Source organism: Psittacula echo, assembly GCF_963264785.1.
Source record: "Psittacula echo genome assembly, chromosome: 5".
NCBI lineage: Eukaryota > Metazoa > Chordata > Aves > Psittaciformes > Psittacidae > Psittacula > Psittacula echo.
This window is the reverse complement of record NC_137739.1, coordinates 86,202,577-86,223,373: the sequence shown is the minus strand read 5'-3', so window position 1 is coordinate 86,223,373 and position 20,797 is coordinate 86,202,577. Positions and strand designations below refer to the sequence as shown.

Sequence of the window (20,797 nt, the reverse complement as noted above, 5' to 3'; positions counted from 1 at the left end):
CATACTCTATTGTAATGTAGCTTTCTCCCTTTTATTAAGAGAAGGTTCAACGTAGATATTTGATCGTGACTTTGTTCAAAAGCAAGTTAGAGGAAGAGGAGTGTACTCTAGGGAAAAGAGATCTGGATTAACAGTCATCACAGGCAACCAGGCTCTCCCTGCTTTGTAATCTGCCTGTATCAGTACATCGGGTTTTCCACAGTTAGTTTTCACTAAGGAGGAAAAGAGAAAGAAAATCCTTATCCTCCCAAAATTAAACCTTTTTGAGGGCCAACACTCTAGTATTTCGAATTCTAGAGTTTCAAAGGCCTTAATTTTCCTCTGTTTGTGTGCTTTTAAGTGTTTTGAGATGAAAGATGGAAAGATGCAGTAAAAATACTAGATGAAAAATACTGTGATAGAAGCTCACTGTGAAAAAATGCTACTGGAAAAAAAGAGAACTAAAGTGGCTGCCTGTGTGTGATCACGTAGTGGGTACAATACAGTATGTACCACAAGTCAGGTAATGCCTTGTAGGGCTATTGAAGAACACCAGATCAGAGTGTTCAGAGACTTCTTGTCATGTTGCAGTTATTTTCCATATAGTATCTTGAAGTGATCTTATTAGAGAATAAAATCCTCTTTCCCTAACTGCAAAGGCAATCAGTACGATTGATTGGATGGTTTTTGTTAGTTAAGTGCCACTGGGTTTGTTCAATGGTGAGGGAAAGGAAAGGTTCAGTCCTTTGTTTTTCTTTTTGGTGAGTGCTGTACTGGATGAATAAGTGTTCATCATATAGTAGGTGGTAAAGGCGTATAGAGACGTACGTAACCTATTTGAATCTGCATCAACAAGCATCCCTTGTGAATAAGTAGAAATAATTCTTACTCAGATCTCAGCCTGATCTGTGTGAAACAAGCTACAAATACATTTTGGGAGTTAAAATTCCCACTGGAATTAAGGAGATTTCATGGAAATGAACATGATACCAGAAACTTTACCCCCTGGAGTTGTTCTTTTTGAGCATTCTTCTACATACTGTGTTTTCTGTTTATTTGGACCAGTTGTGTCGTTGCAGCTAATGTTTTGCCTTTGCTTTAAATGGTTTCTAGGTTTTTTTGGATGCCTGCTTGGTAGATCCAAGTCTTCAGTGAAGTTATCTTGTTCCTTTTATTTTCTACTTCTAGTAAATTACTTAAACTTTTTGATGATCTTAAGGTCTTTTCCAACCCTAACTATTCTATGATTCTATGATTATCTCCTTGTTTCCCCACCCCCCCTATCGCTGTAGCTCCTGCCTACACTGAAACCAAAAGATGAACGTTTTGGTTTAGAGCTGTGATTCATACACAATCCACACTCACTGTACTGGTTTAGTCAATAAGTCCTCTCTCGTGCTTACCCACAGCATGTGTCACCACTGCATCCTGACCTTGTCCTGTTCTTCACACGGCCTCAGGTCCCATGTCCCACTCATACATGACTTAGTTGTCCTACTCTACAGGTGTTGATTTCACTTAGATGAAAAGTTGGGTCTTTAGGATACAGTCTCACTGCCATTTGTAGTATTACTTACTTTGCTCAACTCAAACAATGCCAGGTTATTTCATGAGGTTTTTCTGGAAGCTGAGTGTGAAATGTTAGTTCAGGATGAAGGATGATATTTAGTGTCTCACTAAGCTCCCACATCCCACTGGGAGTTGCTCTCTAACAAGGGTCTGGGTACCGTAAGGACACCATAAGGTGCAGTTGTGCAATGAAGTGCTGTGTGAACTGTGAAAGGAGTTAGGAAGCCAGCTGTCAGGTCACCCTTCTTCCATCTGTAACCAAGGAAACTGGTGAGTGCTGGGAAGGGAGGGAGCTTCACAAGTGGTGTTAGATAATAACAGGATGTTCATGGTGTTCTAAGAATCAGCCTTCAGATGGGTCTGTCCTTCAAATGAAATGCTAAACCACTCTGTCCTTGAGTAGCTGTTCTAGCAGAAGTTAAAGATCTCTCAGTACTTTTGCAAACAGCAGAAAAATAACCCTTCATGTCCCAACAGGCCTAATTTAAGATGAACATGGAAATATATAGAGCACAGTAGAAACAGAGGCCTGGATCAGGATTAAACTTTCAGATTGGCATTCAGGAGGCTTGCAGACAGCAGTGGCTGCAGAGAAGGAGGCGTTTTCCGCCAGTATTGGCAGGACTTGAGCAGTTACAGACAAGCAGAGAGGAAGATGTGAATGCTTTAGAGCTGGCTTGCAGGCTGCTAGGTCAGCTGCAGAAAGGCTGGGGGGAGTTTAAAGTTAGTCCTGTGTAGGCAGGGAAGTGGATTACGTGGGGAAAGGGCAATATAACTGATACTCATTCTTACAGAATCCATAAAGAAAAGAGCTGCAGTGAGGATTTTGTCAGAGGCAGTGAGAATAAACGGGTGAAAATGCAGAAGTATTGATTGATGAGACCACTTTGTTGTGGAGGAGGGTCTTCCCACAGCTAGGGGTGGAGGAATAAACTGGAAAAGAGGGATACAAGCAAGACGGAAGTCTGAAAAATAGGAGATTAGAAGTTTAATAAGGGGAATTTTCTTGGTAATGTGTAAAGCAGAAGAATGGGAGCCAGCATCCTCCATGAAGGCAGCTGACTTTAGCCTTTGAAACTAATTTTGCATCATTTGCATTTGTAACTGCATTATTATTTATACATTCTTCTAGAGGATGTTTCCATTTACTTTTCCTTATAATAACACTATCCAGAACCCACTTCCTGCTACTATCTCAATACACTTGCCTGAGACCTAAGAAACAAACTTAGGTGATTGATACAGATTTATACTAGGTATTTCCTCTTTCTTAACCTTCTTGATTTTGATACCATGTTAAGAAAAGTTAACCTTGATGGGATCCAAGAATACTTACAGGTTTTATATTAACAGCTTCCCATCAACTAATGCTGACCTTTCCTCACTTATTTAATGTAGCTACTTGAATTAAGCGTAAAGAGTTTTAACCAGTGTACTTGGATAGTGTAAAGTTTGGATTGTATTTGATGTGCAACTCAAGATTCTCATATACGAAGAAGCAGAACAGTTGCTTTACTAGACCTGTTCTTGGAAGTATCTGGTTTTGTAATACGTATATAGAGTTATGAAGTTGACCGTATAAAAGTTACCTGATGCATTTCTTTCAGTGGTTGTTATCAATGTTTAAAGAGAAAAGGTATTTTCTTCCTTAGATATCAAGAATAAATTTCCTTCATAAACTTCTTGATGTCTCAAACTCAGCTGAGCTTTCTGTATGTCTGACATCAGCTCTAGAGATAAGAGTTCTGGAATGAGATTGGATGGACAGTATTAGTAACAACACCTAAGACAGGAAAACCTGTTGGCAATCAAAATCTCTTCTGGCAATCAAAATATCTTCTTCTAAGTAAAAGTAAGCTCAGAGGTGTCCCATTTAAATCAGAAGGTAACTGGTTTTCCATACTGACTTTCTAAGACAATAGGATGTTTTCTCCTACATCATTTATCCTTTTTAATCAAGATGAGCAAGAGATAAAAATAAGTCCACTCTTCATCCACAAGCTGAATGATGTAATCCTGTGTAATGGGAAACAGCCATGCAATGGTATTTCTCTGCCTTTCATCACCAGTCATGTTTATGATGCCTATTTTTGAGGGTTTTTTTCCTTGTTTCCTCTGAACTTTAAGAAAACATTTTTGGCATTCTACCTTACATTTCATAGAGCAACATAAATGCCTAATAATTCTAGGAGCTTAAAAGTATGTTTGCACTGTCCTCACAAAGAGTATCTATTACAAGTGATTCTGAGTGCCTTCAGCACTCCCTGATTCCAAAGGCTTAGTGAGCTTAATCACTGGGACAGCCCTGGGCCCTTGGCTATCCCCAGGAAATGCACAAATACAGAATCGCCAACCAGTGCTGCCAGTTCCACCAGCAGTATTGAATAGCCTTGCTCTGTCACACTGTGACTTGTAGTCCCAGACATGAACAGAAAGGGTAGTGGTGTGAAAAAAGACTGAATTTCATCAAGTGATGCTTTATATTATCAGGAATTGATCTGATCCCAACTGAGCTCTTTTGCATTTTAGAGGATTCGCAGTCGTCTTTCTGTCTGCATCTCTTATACGCAAACACACTCCCAGTTCTGAAAATCATAGAATCACAGGATGATTTGGGTTGGAAAGGACCTTAAGATCATCCAGTTCCAACCCTCCTGCCACGGGCAGGGACACCACACACTAAACCATGGCACCCAAGGCCTCATTCAACCTGGCCTTGAGCACTGCCAGGGATGGAGCATTCACAACTTCTTTGGGCACCCCATTCCAGTGCCTCACCACCCTCACAGTAAAGAACTTCTTCCTTATATCTAACCTGAACTTCCCCTGTTTCAGTTTGAACCCGTTACCCCTTGTCCTATCGCTACAGTTTGTTTTAAGTCCAGGACATAATTTGCCCAGTAGTTGATACTTTACCTCCTTATTTTGAGCTTTCAGCAAGCCATGAACTATAAAAAAGACAGACCTGCATCAAGTTTGGCCACTGCACAGTTAACCTTAGCTAACTTAGTTAAGTAGTTAGTGTTTGTGCTTTGAAAGGGTTGTGCTTCATCTGAAGACTTAACAAGTTCACCCATTATTCGTCTTCTGTTTGAGCAGTCTGTTTTGCTCAGTGATGATACAATTTAAGACAACTTGTTTTATGAGGAAGAGGAGATTTCTTTGGATAGGAAAAGTTCTTCATCTAACAGATGATAATAACAGGTAATGTCCAAACCAAGACAAATTCCTAATAGGAGGGAGATGTGTATTTTTGATGAAGTAGTAAACTGTTGGAATCGGGGTGGCTATTGCACAATGATGTCTCCACACACAACTGTTTATTTCAGGAGTGGATGTTTCCAAAAGGTTTGCAGCCTTTGCAATGGATGTAGGAGCTTGTTGTTGAACTTAACCTGTATTTTACAGGTAGTGAGATGCAATGGCTTCTTTCATCCTTAAAATGCTCAGCTCCTGAACTCTTTATGGAATATGGTGACAGAGAGGTTTAGTTAGACTTCTTGAAAGAGCTCCCTTTCCTCTTCTCCCATCACAGCTTTGTAAGCTCTGCTATAGAGGGCTGGTTTTCTACCAAATGCCTGCTTCTTCAGTCTTTAATGTCTCTTTTTAGGAAGAGAATGGAGACTATACTTACGTAGAAAGACTAAAAATCCCACTTGATCATGGGACTCTGCTGATGATGGAAGGAGCTACCCAGGAGGACTGGCAGGTAAGAACTCCTTGACAGTTCTAAACAGTGCTTAACTTGCAATGCAGTTTTCTCAGTATGCATGAGGCACTCCCACAGAGGTATGGGACATTCTGCTTCCAGTGACACAGTTGTTTCCCATCCCATTAATACTTCTTTCAGAGCACCCACATAAACAATGGGTTCTCTTTCAAGTCTTAAGTGATGTAATGGGAGTCAGCTCAGAAGTTCCAGCACTGAAGTTCAGTGATGAAGATTGCAGCCTGTGGCTGAAAGAGCAAAATCACTTTAGGAACTCGGAATGTAGAAAAGTTGCAACTTAATTTAACAAGTCTACAATAATCTATAAGGACCTTTTGTCTTCAGTGGCTCTGAGCAGTCAGAACGTGAAGTTTTTGCTTGTTAGTAAAAAGCCATCGCAAGAAATGAAGGGGTTTTACCTGGTTTGATTACCTGTATTTTAAATACACAAGCTCATGATTTGTTTGTTTGTTTTTCCCTAATCTCACTTCACAGCACCGGGTGCCTAAGGAATATCATTCTAGAGATGCAAGGATCAACTTGACCTTTAGGATCATTTATCCAGAACCTGATGGAGTTTGGAAGTGAAGAGACATTTTGGGCATTGTTGGATATAAATCCATAGCAGAGCCAGGAAATCAGATTGCTACAGACTTAAAGGAAGCCTTACAGGAGCAGAGTTCTTTGAAATATCTGATGGGGAGAAGAAATGGTATTGTGAAGATGTGTGACAATCAAAAGCTGCCTGTGATATGTGGACAGTGCTGTTTTGTTTTCAGAAGTGATGGGACATTAAATCACAGGCTTTATGAAAACGCAATGATCATTCTTAAAAGAACACAAAGCTCATGAAAGACCTGAGAGGTACCAACTGGAGCAGAAAGGTTCATTGAGCAATTTTGCACCTTCTCTTGTCTTCCCTTTACCCCAGCTAGTAACCTGTGTTCTAAGTAACAAGAAGACGGGTTTCTTTTATGTAAAGCCAGCTGTATGTGCTGTGTGTACAGAAATAAGAAAGCTGTATTACACATTTCACCAAGGGGTGGGGCATTGCTTTGTATTTGTAGGTTACAAAGTCTTTTCCAGTGAAGCAATCAGTTTCATTATTTATATGACTACTTGAATTATAGTAGTGTCTCGTGGAACAGAGGCTCAAGGCTCCCTTCTGCTATGCACTCTGTGGTCAGGCTTTACTGTAAACTGTTTGTCCATGTAGACAAAACAAAGGCAAACAATGGAGGCACCTTAGGCATGAGCCTTATCAGCAGATTAAAGCTGCCCATAGCTTGAGCATTACCAGTCCTCCTCCATCCCTGCTGGCTTAAAACTGCTACCTCTGTGCCACAGGCAGGAAGAGAGACACAAAGAGATTGAAAACATCGCTTACAGAGTTTGCTAATCAATTCTTAGCTTCTTTTCTGGTTTTCCTAAGTTGTAGCTTCCAGTGATTTCAGGTGGGAAAGGAAATGTCAGTGTCTCTAAAAATCAGGCTTATTCTGCCAGATTTGATACCCAGAAGAACTAGTCCGAAGATTTGGACCCAGATTATAGTTTTTGCCGTGTAAGTCAGTTGCAAAGCTACACTGAGTATAGTAACATCAGGTGCAGCACTCACTCTGGTGCTACTGCTCTTACGTTAATGCACATTGCATTAAAGAATATTTACTTGGAGTGTTATCTGTCAAACCTCTGCTGTTACAGAGAAGCAGTCAGCAGCTCAGACCTGATTCTAAGTTGACTTGCTGGAGTTGATTGGCCTGCCCTAGATAAGTCTCACCAGTGAGCTGATGACTGCTCTACAGATGTTAAGTCAGTTACGTTGCCTACATGAAGTTCTCACTGCAGCTAAGTGGTATCCACTGTACCGGATCAAAATGTAGGTTTGGTATGTCCTCATTTTCTGCCTGAAGTAGGATCTAAGCATGAGTCAATACTCTATGCCTTGTTGTTAAAGCATTGTCTCTCATCAGTGCAAGAATAAGTTGGTGTGTAGAAAATGTCTGTATTTCTTTAACCAGCATTTGCTGTAGTTTAAAATTCTGGTTTGCTGAGAGCAGCCAAGTTATCAATATTTAGTTATGCCTTTGTTTTAATGTTATTGATGACCTAAAGGACAGGGTGATGAGCCATTTCAATCCCTGTGCTCTGAAATTGGGCAGAATCATTTTCTTTGTGTATCAAACGACTCCAGAAGCAGCTTCTCTACCTAAAGCACCATGCAGCTTTTGAAACAGGTTGTTCTAAAATGAATGAATGTTATTAGAAGGCTTACTTTGTTTTCTAGGAATGTCTTCACTTTCGTCCCAGTTTGTATAGAAATATGGTTTTGGACTGTATGTAATGTTGATTCCTTGCTTTTTAAGCTAAGATGTGGGCTCTGTGTTGTATCTCCTGAGAATTGGTGTTGAAGCAGGCAGATGCTTCTTCCACGTTTACTTTCTTTGGGTAGCTGGAGCTTTGTGTGCATCCATGCATGTGTGCCCAGGTCTGGCAGTCCTGACAGTGTCATTGTCCATAACCAAGGGACAGTGATAATTTCTCCAGGTATTCTGACAAGGCAGCACTTTACCCTTTATGGGTTCATACAAGCTACGTTTATTTACACTGTGTTAAGAGCAGTCATGCTGCAAGAATGAGTAGGAGATGGGGACTAGATGGAAACTTTAAACCCCCAAACCTCAACTGCAACTCAATTGAATTCATTGAAGCTATGGCACTTAATGGGGTAGTAGGGCCCTGGAGGCTGATACTGTTGCAGAAGAGCAGTGTTTCATTTAACTTTCTCAGTTTCAATGTAGAATGTTTGCAAATTGTGGTTTAGTTGCTTTACTTCCTGTGATCTGGGAGAAGACCAAGGTCTCCTCCCCAGTAATAAAGTGATTTGTAAGAGAAATGCTGTATCCCGTTGAGCTCTCTTGGGTGATACCTTTTGTTGCTGGTGTCTGCTGTGTTCTGCTTGCTTGTGTGTCAACTGTGCTGCTGCTTATATCCAAATCTGGTTGACAGTGGGGAGAAGGCACGTGGCATCCTTCCTCCCCCTGTCCTGTGTGCAAGGGGAACAGTTGGCCTAGAGGTCAGGTTTCTTTGTCAGCTGGGAACTTGTGGGTCCTTCCTTCCTCCCCCCACCTCCTCCCAAAAAAGCCGCCTAGCCAGGGGGCAGCGGATTGCAACCTCCTGCCTGCCGGAACAGAGGAAATGGCTTAGAGCAGAGGAGAGATTCCAGCCCACATCTCCCCAGGACATCTTTATGCAGGAACAGTTTTCCTTTAGGTAGAAGGACCCTGAACGCTGCAAGTACTCTGAGAGTTCTCATAATGGATGTGTGCGAAAGTGAGATGTGGCAAGGGGTTGGAAATAGATGATTTTTAAGGTCTCTTCCAACCCAAACCATTCAATGAGTCTATGAGAAGTCTTGAGCCTGGTGGTGTTCTCGTGGCACCTATGGATCTCACGAGAGACCAGAGCAATTTCTGGTGCTGCTGTTGACCTGTTTCTGCTGTTGGAGTCAAGCAGACGGTAACTTATTTAGAAGGGTAAATATGCATTAGGTTCCATTCTTTAACTTCAGGACAGCTGGAGGAACCTCTTCCCTTGTTACATGGATTTGAAAGCAATCTTTCTAAAAACGCTGCCCAAGAGATGTTCCTGTTATAAGGATTTCTTCCTTCCCGGCACCATTTTGACAGGACAATATTCCTGGCCAAAAGCCTTTTGAAAAGAAGGTTTAAACTCAAATACATTACATTAAGTTAAATACATTGTTTATCTGAAAGCAAAGGTTTATACTTACACAAAGGATTTGGGCATGGGAACTTGCCTGGGGTTTTTGATTTTGCTGTTATCACCAGGCTCATTAATCTAAGCACGGAGTAATTTGTCCATATGAAACAATGGAGGAGGTGCTAAGAGCTGCCTTGCCTACAAAGCACCTCTGAATTTATTTTCCATGTTCTTTATATTCTTCCCATGTCTCCCAAACTACCTGTCATAGCCTTTTCCTTTCACCTCGCCTTTGTTCGTATTTATCCCTGGTTTCCTCTCATGTGTTCCCTGCTGCAGGTGTGGTGCAGAAGATCTAAACTGTGAGTTCACTTTTTTTCCTGTTTCTTCATTCAGAAATGTCATTTTCCAGCAGAGAATATGTGTCTTTTCCAAGAACAGCTGAAAAACTGCTTTGCTCAAAGCTCATCATTGTCTGTGGCTTTCAAACAGATGGAGTCCAGTGGTTACCCCAGTTAAGATTCCCTTTTCCCAAACAGCCATCACTGAATAGAACAGCCCTCAGGCTTGATGGTGAGGAGAAGATGAATGGAAGCCGCCTTTGGTGAGGATGGATGGTGCCTGCCACCCTGAAGGAACATGCAGGATGGAGCTGTTCAGAGAAAAAGGGTGTCTGGTTCCATCAACAGTATGTAACCATTTATTTAACGCCTATATTAGCAATAATATTATTGATTAATCATACTGGTGGCAGGAATTGCTGCTTGCACTGATCATTTAATCACAGAACACTTGAATATTCAAGCACTAACTTTTGATGAGGTTAGAGTAGATCTGATTGAATATTGTGCTGCTGAGCCACACGGGGTTGATCTGAGCACAGGCCATTTAATATCAGGAGCAAAGTTCTGTCATTTATCTTTAGTATTTCTTCTTTTCTAAGGGGAAAAGAAAATCTTTGATGAGCTTTAAAGCCATGGATAATGTTATTCCTCCTGTGTCAGGTTAATTCTAGCTATATATTTTCCACTTGTCGTGAGTGATGAGCTTATTGTAGCTCCATATAGTAATTTATAGCTACCATAGTAATGTAGAAGGAGATGGAGTGCCAGGAAGGGGTTAAGAAACCTGAAGTTTCATACCATAGGATTGGCAAAGTGCAGAAGACTGTTCTCCTGGGGTTTGGGATAGAGGAGGTATGATGGGTGCTGTGAATCCATAATGCCTCCTTCTCAAGTGCTGCTACTATTGACTTAGCTAAAAAGCATTTAACACCCACTTTGCCTTTTCTGGTCATAAATCTTTTCAAGAGTGGATAAGAAACTTACCTCACTGTGTTTTGTTTTCAATGTGCTGCTTTTCCATCCTTGAGGTTTCCATAGCAACCTGAGCCATTTGTTTAAATTGGAGCTCACTGTCCTGTCCTCCCCGCACTGAACTTTACTTAGAATTCATAGAATCATAGAATCCCAGACTGGTTTGGGTTGAAAAGGATCTCAAAGCTCATCCAGTTCCAACCCCCTGCCACGGGCAGGGACACCTTCCACTAGAGCAGGCTGCTTCAAGCCCCGTCCAACCTGGCCTTGAACACTGCAGGGATGGGGCAGCCACAGCTTCTCTGGGCACCCTGTGCAAGCGCCTCAGCACCCTCACAGGGAAGGACTTCTCCCTAATATCTAATCCAAATCTCCCCTCTGTCAGGTTAAAGCCATTCCCCCTTGTCTTGTCACTACATGCCCTTATTAAAAGCCCCTCTCCAGATTTCTTGTAGGCCCCTTTAGGTATTGGAGGACTGTTACAAGGTCTGTCCTGAGACTTGAGCTGCACCAGTGAGGAGCAGGGAATCCTCTCCTCGCTTCCTTGCCCAACAACATTTCTGCTCCTGCTGCTGACATATTGCCTGCATCACCAGCACCAGCCCAGCAGCAGCCATGCAGAGGGACAGAAACTCCCAGGATTCAACAGCAAGGTTCTCCCCTGCACATTCAAACGGTGGGTTTTTTTCCCCAAAAGCCTTTTTTTTAATCTATTTTGTGGAGCAAAATACCTTGTTGAGCTTTTACGCACCTGAGACAGGATGTGTTTTATTGATTGCAAAAGGTAGTATTGAACTAGGAACCCTAATTTCTACACTGCTTAATGGACAGGATCACAGTAACAAGTAGACATAGTAAAACCTCCACAATTAAACCATGGGAGGTTAGAAGTTAATTTTACCCCAAGTGGCAGCAACTTGTACCAGCAGGAATATTCCAAGCAGCCTCTTAATTTGTTAAAAGTACAGTTCCACTCTTCAAACAGCTGAGCTTTCTGCAGTCTCTGGCCTCCAGTTGTCTAACCCACACTTTCATCTTGTGTCCTTGTGTCACTGTGCCTTGACACGTCAGTAGCAGTGCTAGGAGAAGCTGCCATCCCTTCTGACGCCCGTCAGGCCAAACAAGGGCAATTCAATGGAGTGCTTTTCATCAGGGAACATTTTGCAGCCCTCTTTGAAAAACAAAGAGTTTTATTACTACATTTATTGCTAGTGGTGTGATGACAGCCAGATGCTGTTACCCTGTGACGTGCTACTGAAACCCTGACTGCTCACTTCAGTTATCACTTTACAGTTGAAACAATTCAATAGAGAGGGTAAAACAGTCCATTTCTGTGAGGAGCATTATCACATTTGAACATTTTAGCCAGTACTTTGTCCTAATGGCAGCGGGGAGAAGCTTCATGGGATTTACTGCAGCTCATAGAAAGTCAAACAAGATTGAAGGTGAGATTTGAAGGGGTGGGAGCTTTGAATACACAGGCTTTGTATTAACCGTGTTGTATCATGAGCTCCTCACAAGTATTGACAAGTATTTGAACCTACAGTCATGCTGCAGGTACATCCTCACATTCTAATGCTGTAGGCAGTGTGCTGTATGATCCCCTGTGGGTTTTCCATCCTACTCATAGAATCATAGAATGGTCTGGGTTGGAAAAGACCCTAAAGATCATTCAGTTTCAATGCCTGCCATAGGCAGGGATGCCTCACCCAGGCTCTGTTGAACCTGGCCTTGAACACTGCCAGGAATGGAGCATTTATCACTTCCCTGGGCAACCTGTGCCAGTGCCTCACCACCCTCACAGTAAAGAACTTCTTCCTTAGATCTAACCTGAACTTCCCTGTTTCAGTTTGAACCCATAGACCTCAGACTCTGTCCCTTGCTCATTACTCCAGCCTTGGCTCTGCTGTTGATGGCTCTATGTGGCCCTGCTGCTGCTCCTCCTCCCTCCTGTCTCAACATCCACCAGACTCTTGCCTTCAGCTGGCTCCTCTGCTTCTGAGGGTTCCTCATTTCAACTCATCCTCTCTTTGGTCTTCACAGTCTTCATTTTAAAGTGGCCCAAGCCTGACCTGACTGCACTTGGCCAAATTACAACAGCATTCTTCTCACGTGCCCTTGCTTGGAAGCTGAAACCTGGGTTTTGGTGACTTTACGTCACAGTGAAAATCCATGGCAGGTTTACACCTCCTGCGACTGCCTCCCTGAAATGATTCAGCATTGGGAATCAGCCACTCAGCTGAATTTCCCATGCTTACTGATTTAGGTGGATGTGGAAAGAAATTTTTCAGCTATAATTAGCTGAATTCAGACAAGTTGTATTATAAAAATGAGAACTTTGTTTGGTTTGTTTGGTTTGGGTTGGAAGGGACCTTAAAGCTCATTCAGCTCCAACCCCCTGCCACGGGCAGGGACACCTTCCACTAGAGCAGGTTGCTCCAAGCCCTTGTGTCCAACCTGGCCTTGAACACTGCCAGGGATGGGGCAGCCACAGCTTCTCTGGGCACCCTGTGCCAACACCTCACCACACTCACAGTAGATGGGTTAAGGTATGCTGCTGGGAAGCAGCTCATCCCGCTGGCTCTGGGGTTATCACACGCTCCATCTTGCAGCACAAGCCATGATGTCCAGGGTATCCACACTGGGATTGCCAAACTGCAGGTGTTTCTGTGGAAGCCCTGGCCTTGCTGAAGTTTCTTTTCCTATAGGATGAGGTGACTCTCTCTTTCCCTCCTCTTCTTACTCGTTCCTTTCCCTTCTGTGGCATTCTACCTGATAGCCAGCAAGAGGAATAATAATGAATAGCCTATAAGTGTGTTTCCTATAATCGTATTGTTAAACGAGTGATCTGATGACATAAATTAATACCCCAGGTGCTGTTTCAGCAGTGTTAGTCCTTTCTCCTCCTGTGCAAATGGCATTTTAACATCCCAAGGCCCCACAGCTCTTGAGTGGATATTTAGTGTAAAACATGCAGCACCTGAAACATTCCCAGCCCTGGGTAAAGATTCCTTTGAGCCCTGGCATCCAATGTGACTTCAGGCCTGTACTATGCAGGCAAGAAATGTGCTCTGATGATCCACATGGCAGAGGGCTTCTGTAACCTATACCATGAGGTCACATTTCAATACTGGGAGCAACCGAGACTGAAGTCATGATTTAAACCACTGAAGTAAATATAGTTGGTACATTAGCGCATCGCAGACCTAACTTGGGGGATTATGTCACAGGATATATTTTCTGAATTGTCTCAAATACAATCTTCAGGCCTCCTGGTTATTACCATGGTGATGTGGCTCCAACTCGGCATTGAAACCTCCCAGAGCATTTTCCAGTCAGAATTGAATGAATGAAATGTTCTCTCTACCTGAAGTGAAGTCAGTTTGCCCTCAGATTGAACATTCTGTATGGAACCAGATGGGCAGTTTGGGCTTGGGATGCATGTGTTGAATTAAAGATGTTGTATGGACCAGCCTTTCTTCAGCAGAACCTTGGATGCTCTTATGCTGGAGTGGATTAAGTTTAACTTGCTTCATTTCACAGAATCATGGAAGGGTTTGGGTTGGAAGGGACCTTAAAGCTCACCCAGTCCCAACCCCTGCCACGGGCAGGGACACCTTCCACTAGAGCAGGTTGCTCCAAGCCCCTGTGTCCAACCTGGCCTTGAACACTGCCAGGGATGGGGCAGCCACAGCTTCTCTGGGCACCCTGTGCCAGCGCCTCAGCACCCTCACAGGGAAGAGCTTCTGCCTAAGAGCTCATCTCAATCTCCCCTCTATCAGGTTAAAGCCATTCCCCTTGTCCTGTTCCTACAGGCCCTTGTCCCAAGCCCCTCTCCAGGTTTCCTGTACCCCTTTAGGCACTGGAGCTGCTCTCAGGTCTCCCCTTCAGGAGCCTTCTCTTCTCCAGGCTGACCCAGCCCAGCTCTCTCAGCCTGGCTCCAGATCAGAGCTGCTCCAGCCCTCACAGCATCTCCTTTGCCTCCTCTGGACTCGTTCCAACAGCTTCACATCCCTCTTGTGCTGTTCCCTCAGAGCTGGATGCAGGGCTCCAGGTGGGGTCTCACCAGAGCAGAGTAGAAGAGGACAATCCCCTCCCTCAAATTGAACATAAGATGGTTTCTCCACTGCCTGAACAAGGCTCCTGTGTCAGCCCAGAGCTTGTTGCAGGATGGAGTCCTCCAAACTGCTCTGCAGGCTCATCTTCTTGGAGGGCTGTGCTGAGGAAGCACACTTTGTCCCTTGTCCTGCAGCAGAACCAAGTTATGAGGAATAAAAACTGTTGTAAACAGGACTCTTGGAGAGAAAGTTGTACTGCAGCAAGGGCTGTACGGGCTAAATTTAGCCATTAAAATCAACAGTAAAAAGCATCCTTCTTCGAGCTGGAATGATTCAATTTGACCAAAAAGAAAACTGTTCCCTTATTAAGCTAATTGTATCTCCCAATAAAAAGGCTTCAAGCTGACCCTGGCCCTAAAGCTGCCTTGGGAAGCCAAGAAACCAAGAGATTGCAGCCAGGTGCTTCATAAAGCCATGGCTCTGACTGTTCCTCTTACCCTGGCAAGAGGCAAAGCAGCCAGGCTTCTAGAAACACGCTAGCAAGTGCCCCTGGTCCTCCTCTCCCAAATCCGTGTTTCCTGCTTTGTTTTACTCTGTTTGAGCCAGGGCTGTAATGATAATGGTTTGTTTCCAATGCAGGTCCTGAAGCATCACCACTGCTAAAGCAGTTTGAAAGGCAGAGGGACCAGACCCAAGTCTTACCCAAAGACAAAGCCGAGACTTTCTGATGGTGAACTCCCCGAAACAAGTCCCTTCCTGGCTGCTGGACTGTGGCACAGGACGTGTGTGATGGATGGAAGCTTCACTGCTCTGCCTCTGCACAAAGAACTTGTTATATGGCAAAGCGCAGTAACCTGGAGCCCGTGGCAGATGTGCTGGCTGGGGTGCAGGACCCATGGTAAGCTCAGATCTCTCTGGGGGCTGATTTACCAACTGGTGCTTGATGTGCCCCAGGTACCTCTATTGAGGGCACACCAAGAACTGAGTGCTCAGGGCCCTGAGCTCATATTCCTATCCCCTCTCCAGCACAGACCAGGATTCCTGATGCTGTTGCTAAGCCTCTGCTTCCTTCCCAGTTCCTAACCAAGCTTCAAAAATATCCCCGAGTGGGTGAAGCTACCCTGGAGAATGCCTTTGTGGGAACAGTCTAACATTAGCCCTGCAGAGGGGACAGACTAATCATTTCAGGCTCTTCCTCCCTCATGCTTTTCTACCCCACTTCCTTCTAGCTCCTTTCCTATCCCTATCGTATGTTTTTCTTAGGCTGTTGGGTTTTTCCATCACTGACACTCCTTGGCACACACAGCTTTAGAGCGCGGTCCCAGCCGGCACTGATTTGCAAGCTTTTGTTTCAGCTCACTAATACTTGCATGCCATTTTCCCTCTGAGGATCCGATTTTGCATCATTGCATGGAAGTGTTTCAGAGCCCACAGGGGAATGGAAAATTTTAGGATCCCGTCTTAAAGGAAGAACATGGAGCTGCACTGAAGGTGTTTAAGCTACATCAGAGGTGGCATAATTGGGAGTGAGATCCCAACGTCCTGCTTAACTCTCTGGTGCTGCTAGTTTCTTGTCTGGGGCTGTCCCGTGGGATCCCTGTAGTTGACATCTGGCTCCTTGCAGCATTGGGGTGTTCAGATTTGGGCTTGCCTCGGGGTTTCCTTTACCCACATTATTCCGACGGTAGCGATCCCTGCTGAAAGCTGATGTGCCAAGTCTGTCGCTATTCCTTTACAGCCACAGAAATCATGGTATTGATAGAACAAGCTGCGAGGTGGGATGGGGGAAGCTGGGATTCTCGCGGCGTTCGGGAATGTAGTGGGGCCCCGGTAACGCACTCCGTGCTCCCCCGGGCACTGCGGGGGTGCCCTGGGGATGGACCCGGAGGTGAGGGGAGCCTCGGGGTGAGGAGAGGGGCCGGGATCGAGGGCGAAACCTCCGCAAGAGGCTCGGTCCCGGTCCGTGCCATTCCCCCCCCCCTTCACCGAGGGGACGGGGCGGGAGGGGGGGACCGGGGGCGGTGACAGCGGTGCCGGGGAGACGTCAGGCGGAAGGGAAGAGCCCGCAGGCTGCGAGCGGGGCCCGCTGCCGTCTGAGCATGCTCCCGCGGGGGCAGCGCCGGGATATATAGCGGTGCCGAGGAGCCGCCGGCGGCAGCAGCAGCGGCGGATCCGCTGAGGACGCTCCGGTCCTCTCTCCGGTCCTCTCTCCGGTCCTCTCTCCGGTCCTCTCTCCGGTCCTCTCTCCGGTCCTCTCCGCATCTCACCGCACCGCTCCGCTCGGCTCCAAGCTCTACTTCGCTCCTCTCCAAGCTCCACTGCGCAGGGTACCGCACCGCTCCGCACCGACCAGCGCCGAGCCGCATCTCTCCGGAGAGCACCGCTCCTCTCCGCACTTCTCCGCGCGGTTCCGCCCCGCCCTTCCCCGTTCCCCGCCGGCCGGAGCCTCGGTGCCCGGTACGGCCGAAGCTCCGCGTCCCGCTCCGCCGGCCCCGGTCCCCGCGGCGGACGCTCCCGCGGGCGGCAGGATGGCCGCGAAGCCGGCCGAGCTGATGGGCATCTGCTCCAGCTACCAGGCGGTGATGCCACACTTCGTGTGCGTGTCCGAGGAGTTCCCACCACCCGCCCGCCCCGCTAAGAATCCCAAGGGAAAGCTGCGGCGGCCGCGGCAATCGCGCTTCAAGACGCAGCCGGTGACTTTCGACGAGATCCAGGAGGTGGAGGAGGAAGGGGTGTCCCCTATGGAGGAGGAGAAGGCCAAGAAGTCCTTCTTGCAGTCGCTGGAGTGCCTGCGGAGGAGCACCCAGAACCTCAGCCTGCAGCGGGACCGCCTCGGGAGCTGCCGTCTCCGCAACAGCCTCGACTCCAGCGACTCGGACTCGGCTCTCTGAGGGTTCCGGCTCGGTGGGACCCGATGGGACTCGGTGGGACCCGGCCCGGCCAGGACTGGGCTGCAGGGAGCGCCGGAGGCGGGCAGCCGGGTCGGGATGTTTTCTAAGAAAGCGCTTGTACCTTCGTTTCTATTCGATTGTATGAAACTCTCCGTTAAAAAGACAAAAAAAAAAAAAAAGAGAAATCTTTTCTATTCGTTAGAAGAAATGAGCTGTTTTAGATGCATTGAGCTGCTGGACTTTATATTTATTTTTGCATTTAAACTGTTGACTGCGTTAATTTAATATGTTTCTACCTGAATGTCTGTTATTATTTCCATAAAAGAGTAATAAAATCTGATATATTTGCACAGTACTTATTCGACCATCCTTATTTGGGGGATCTGGCTGTCCTCTCTCAGCTCCCTTTACCTCTTTGAGAGCCAAAGGGATTGAAAGGCTGCTGGTAGCTAGTGGAGGACCAGTGATGCTTTCCTCGGGGATGCTGCTTGGAGGGGTTTTGCAGCCTGTCCTGACAGGTAAAAGCTTAACGAGACAAGAACCAAGTTAGACTGGGTTTAGACAACTTTATTTGCTGTTTTGGGATCTTTGTGTTAACCCAAATGGACTTTTCAGGAGTGTTTGTAACTGATTGTGTTGGGAATTTTATGCAACTGGGCGAGCCTCGTGCATTCCCTGGTGTATTCTGTTCTTCTGCAAGCTGGTTTTGTCTCTTCTCTTGTCTTTTCTGACCTCTAAACTGTTCAGTGCTGCAGGCATGGTTGGTAGTTGGATAGAATGCAGTTTCATTTACTAGAGTGAATGGTACGGCATGGAAAAGGAAGGGTATTTTGGTGTGGTGCAGGAGTGAAGTTGTGTGTGGGTGCATGTGTGTACGTGCACGTAAGGTTTTGTAAGACCGTGTGTGGTGTGTGTACCGAGGAGCATTTGAAGCTCTCTACAGAACGAAAAGCAAATTCCCAGACTGGGAATCTGCTCCCTGTGTTTCCTCCATTCCCTTCAAATACTCCTGTGCTAACAGTGTAATCCCAAGGGAGCACATCTTCCTCCAGGCAAGCCCCCGGCAGCTGAAACTTCCCATTTCTAGGTATTAGCTGATAGAGAGCTGTAGCCTTTCACTAACTGATACCACTAAGATTTCCTGGGGAGTTACAGCTTTTCTTACACCCTGGTGCAATCACACTGGTCAATAGGGACCAGCAGCATCCTGTGAGCTGGTGGGGAGAGGTAGGGCTGGGGCAGAGCAAAGAGATGACCGCGATATGGATGGAGACCAGGATGCTCAGTCATCCAAGGGCATCCATGGACTTGTACCTGCTGGATACCGAAGAGCAGCCCAATGGTGGCTCCTGCTCCAAGCCTGTCTGTAGCTTAAAGCCGAGGAAAATCAGAAGGGGAGGGCACACACTTGGTTTTGGACAGGTCCTTCACCACCTCTTGCAAGCCCAGGAGGAGTTGTAAACCCTCCCTCGCAGCAGGAGAGCTAGCCGAGCTGCAGGACCAGGATCATGCATGCAGTTCAGCAGGCAAGGAAACAGGTCTGGGCTCTGACCTGACCTCCTTGTAAAACAAGCATTTAAATACTCTAAAGCACCCTGCCTGTCCCCCTGCATGCAGTGGGAACAGCTTGTTTCCCTTTGCTGTCAGACCCTGCTGGCTGCCGTGCAGGCACAGCACATACATAATCACCATCCAGTACAAAGCAACCTGACCTCCAGAGCAGCTTTCAGCCAGACCAAACTCCGTCAAAACCAATCACTTACCAGCAGCAGGGCTCATTTTCCTCAACCGATTCCTGATGCTGTTACAGTACTGGGAGTCTGGGGTTTGTGAAGGGGTTGGAAGCATCTATGGGAGCTCTATAGCCTAAATGTTGGGTAATGTACACAGTGGGAAGCGAGCTCTGTGAGATAACCAAAGTTTGTGTAGCATCCTCCCTGCACCGCAGCTTTCAGGCTCCTTTTTGTCTTGCTTTGCTTTCAGCTCTGCTCCGTATCCCCAATACACAATGTGCAGTAGCCTCAAGAGGCTCTGAGCACACGATCTTCTTCCCTGCTCATCACTCCTGTTAGCAGCTGGGATTAAGTAATAGCAGGTCATTTACCATCAGCCTTCCTACCCCATGCAGGAGGCACAGGAGGCTGTGCTGCGCCAGCCAAAGCATCAGGGATATGCTTCCCAGAAGGTGGAAAATGGCCCTGTTCCCTTTTCTGTGTCAAGAGACAAACGTGGATGTTAACACAGAGGACAAAGCGGGTTTGAGGATCTGTTGTCGCAGAACATTTGAGGAAAAGCCATATTCCAGTGGTTAGGCTGAATACATAAGTTTCTCTTCAACTGCTCTTTGTTAACATTTCTTTGCTCCATCTCAAAGGCAATAACAGGGGAGATGCCAAGGCTAAAGATAGGCTAGCATTTATCTTCAGAACAGCTACGATCGAGGCAAAAGGGTGCAAAGCCAGAGTGGTTTAGCTCTGTCCTGGAGAGGCCTTGGAAAAACAAGCCTCCCATCCAGTCTTCCCGTGCTGCTCATTTTGAAGGTTTCTCTTGCAATGGTTTTTAGCATCATGGATACCTGTCCTGGAAGGCCTGTTACATTCACTTTACTGAGGGTAGTGATATGTATCAAAGGGGTTTGAGCCTGTCACCCACTACAGGCTTGAGATGTGGGTTGTGCATTTCCCCTCAGCAGTCTTCACAGCTTAAAAGCATCCCCAGCAGGTGCCACTTAGGGTGATGCTCAGCATTGGCAGTGACACAAGCAGTTTGTGTCTGCATAGGATGGAGCCGGGATCCAAACACAGGATGGGTCTCAGGGCAGAGGGGAGCACCCAGGGGTGCCTTCAGCCCCATTGCTCCGAATCACACAGAATTCATCTTTAATGGGACCTGCATTTTAGCCTCATGTTGCTTCATGTGTAAATCACCCTCTGCAGTGACAGGAGCACTTGGTGGGTGAGTAAAAGCTTGCACTTGAAGGCAATCTTTTCATTGTCTTCCTGGTTTGGGTCCAGTCCCCTTCGATCCAGTCAGCATCTTCCCTGTGTTCTCATGTTGAGACGCTGTGTTAGTGTACAGCCATTCGTGCTGGTGTGGTGGATCTGAACCTCTGCACCTCACGCTGGCCTGACCAGCACGGAGGGGATCTAAATGGTGCGGCATCATTGCTCTCCTGGCACCAGGAAAACCCCAAATCCTCTCTCTGCAACTTATGGACAAGCTTTTTCTGCCTTTTTTCCCCCCGGAATATTTTAGCTCAATTTGACTCAGCAATTCATGGAGTTATTCCTGGTTGCAATCCATTGTCCACCTCAAGGGGCTGAGGGCAGCCTCCTCTCCTCACTGTGTCCCCACCACATCTGCAGCTGGATAACTTCTCTCACCTCTGGGTTCCCAGTGACTCAATGGGGACACTTCATAGTGGAGCTGTTATCAGGGGCAAATACAAGGAGGTGCTTGTTGTTCCTGCAGGTCTCTGTGCTGGGATCCTGGGAACACGCTTAGGAGCTGGTTAATGACGACGTCTTCTGATCCTCACCAGTGCTGTGAGTCTGA

The 20,797-nt window shown here is 46.2% G+C and overlaps 2 protein-coding genes across 7 annotated transcripts in view; both read left to right on the top strand.

The window, feature by feature from the left end:
• The window catches only part of ALKBH3 (alkB homolog 3, alpha-ketoglutarate dependent dioxygenase), a 32,109-nt gene extending 11,383 nt beyond the window's left edge, over positions 1-20,726 (top strand). For 3 of the 6 annotated variants that reach the window (XR_013956831.1, XR_013956833.1, XR_013956834.1), the window contains 4 exons: positions 5,159-5,257; positions 5,753-6,141; positions 9,517-9,665; positions 14,991-16,623. Coding sequence is in view for 1 of the 6 variants with exons in the window: in XM_080617705.1 (XP_080473831.1) it covers positions 5,159-5,257; positions 5,753-5,845 (192 nt within the window). In the remaining 5 variants the exon portion in view is untranslated. Of the gene's footprint in view, positions 1-5,158; positions 5,258-5,752; positions 7,323-9,516; positions 9,666-14,990; positions 16,624-20,713 lie in introns of those variants that run through there. The other 3 variants (XR_013956830.1, XR_013956832.1, XM_080617705.1) reach the window with 3 other exon arrangements.
• Positions 16,495-17,589, top strand: LOC308220975 (uncharacterized protein C11orf96 homolog). Its single transcript, XM_080617706.1, has one exon. The coding sequence runs from the start codon at positions 16,880-16,882 to the stop codon at positions 17,240-17,242; it is 363 nt and encodes a 120-aa protein (XP_080473832.1). The 5' UTR covers positions 16,495-16,879; the 3' UTR covers positions 17,243-17,589.
• Positions 20,727-20,797: the final 71 nt, after the last annotated feature.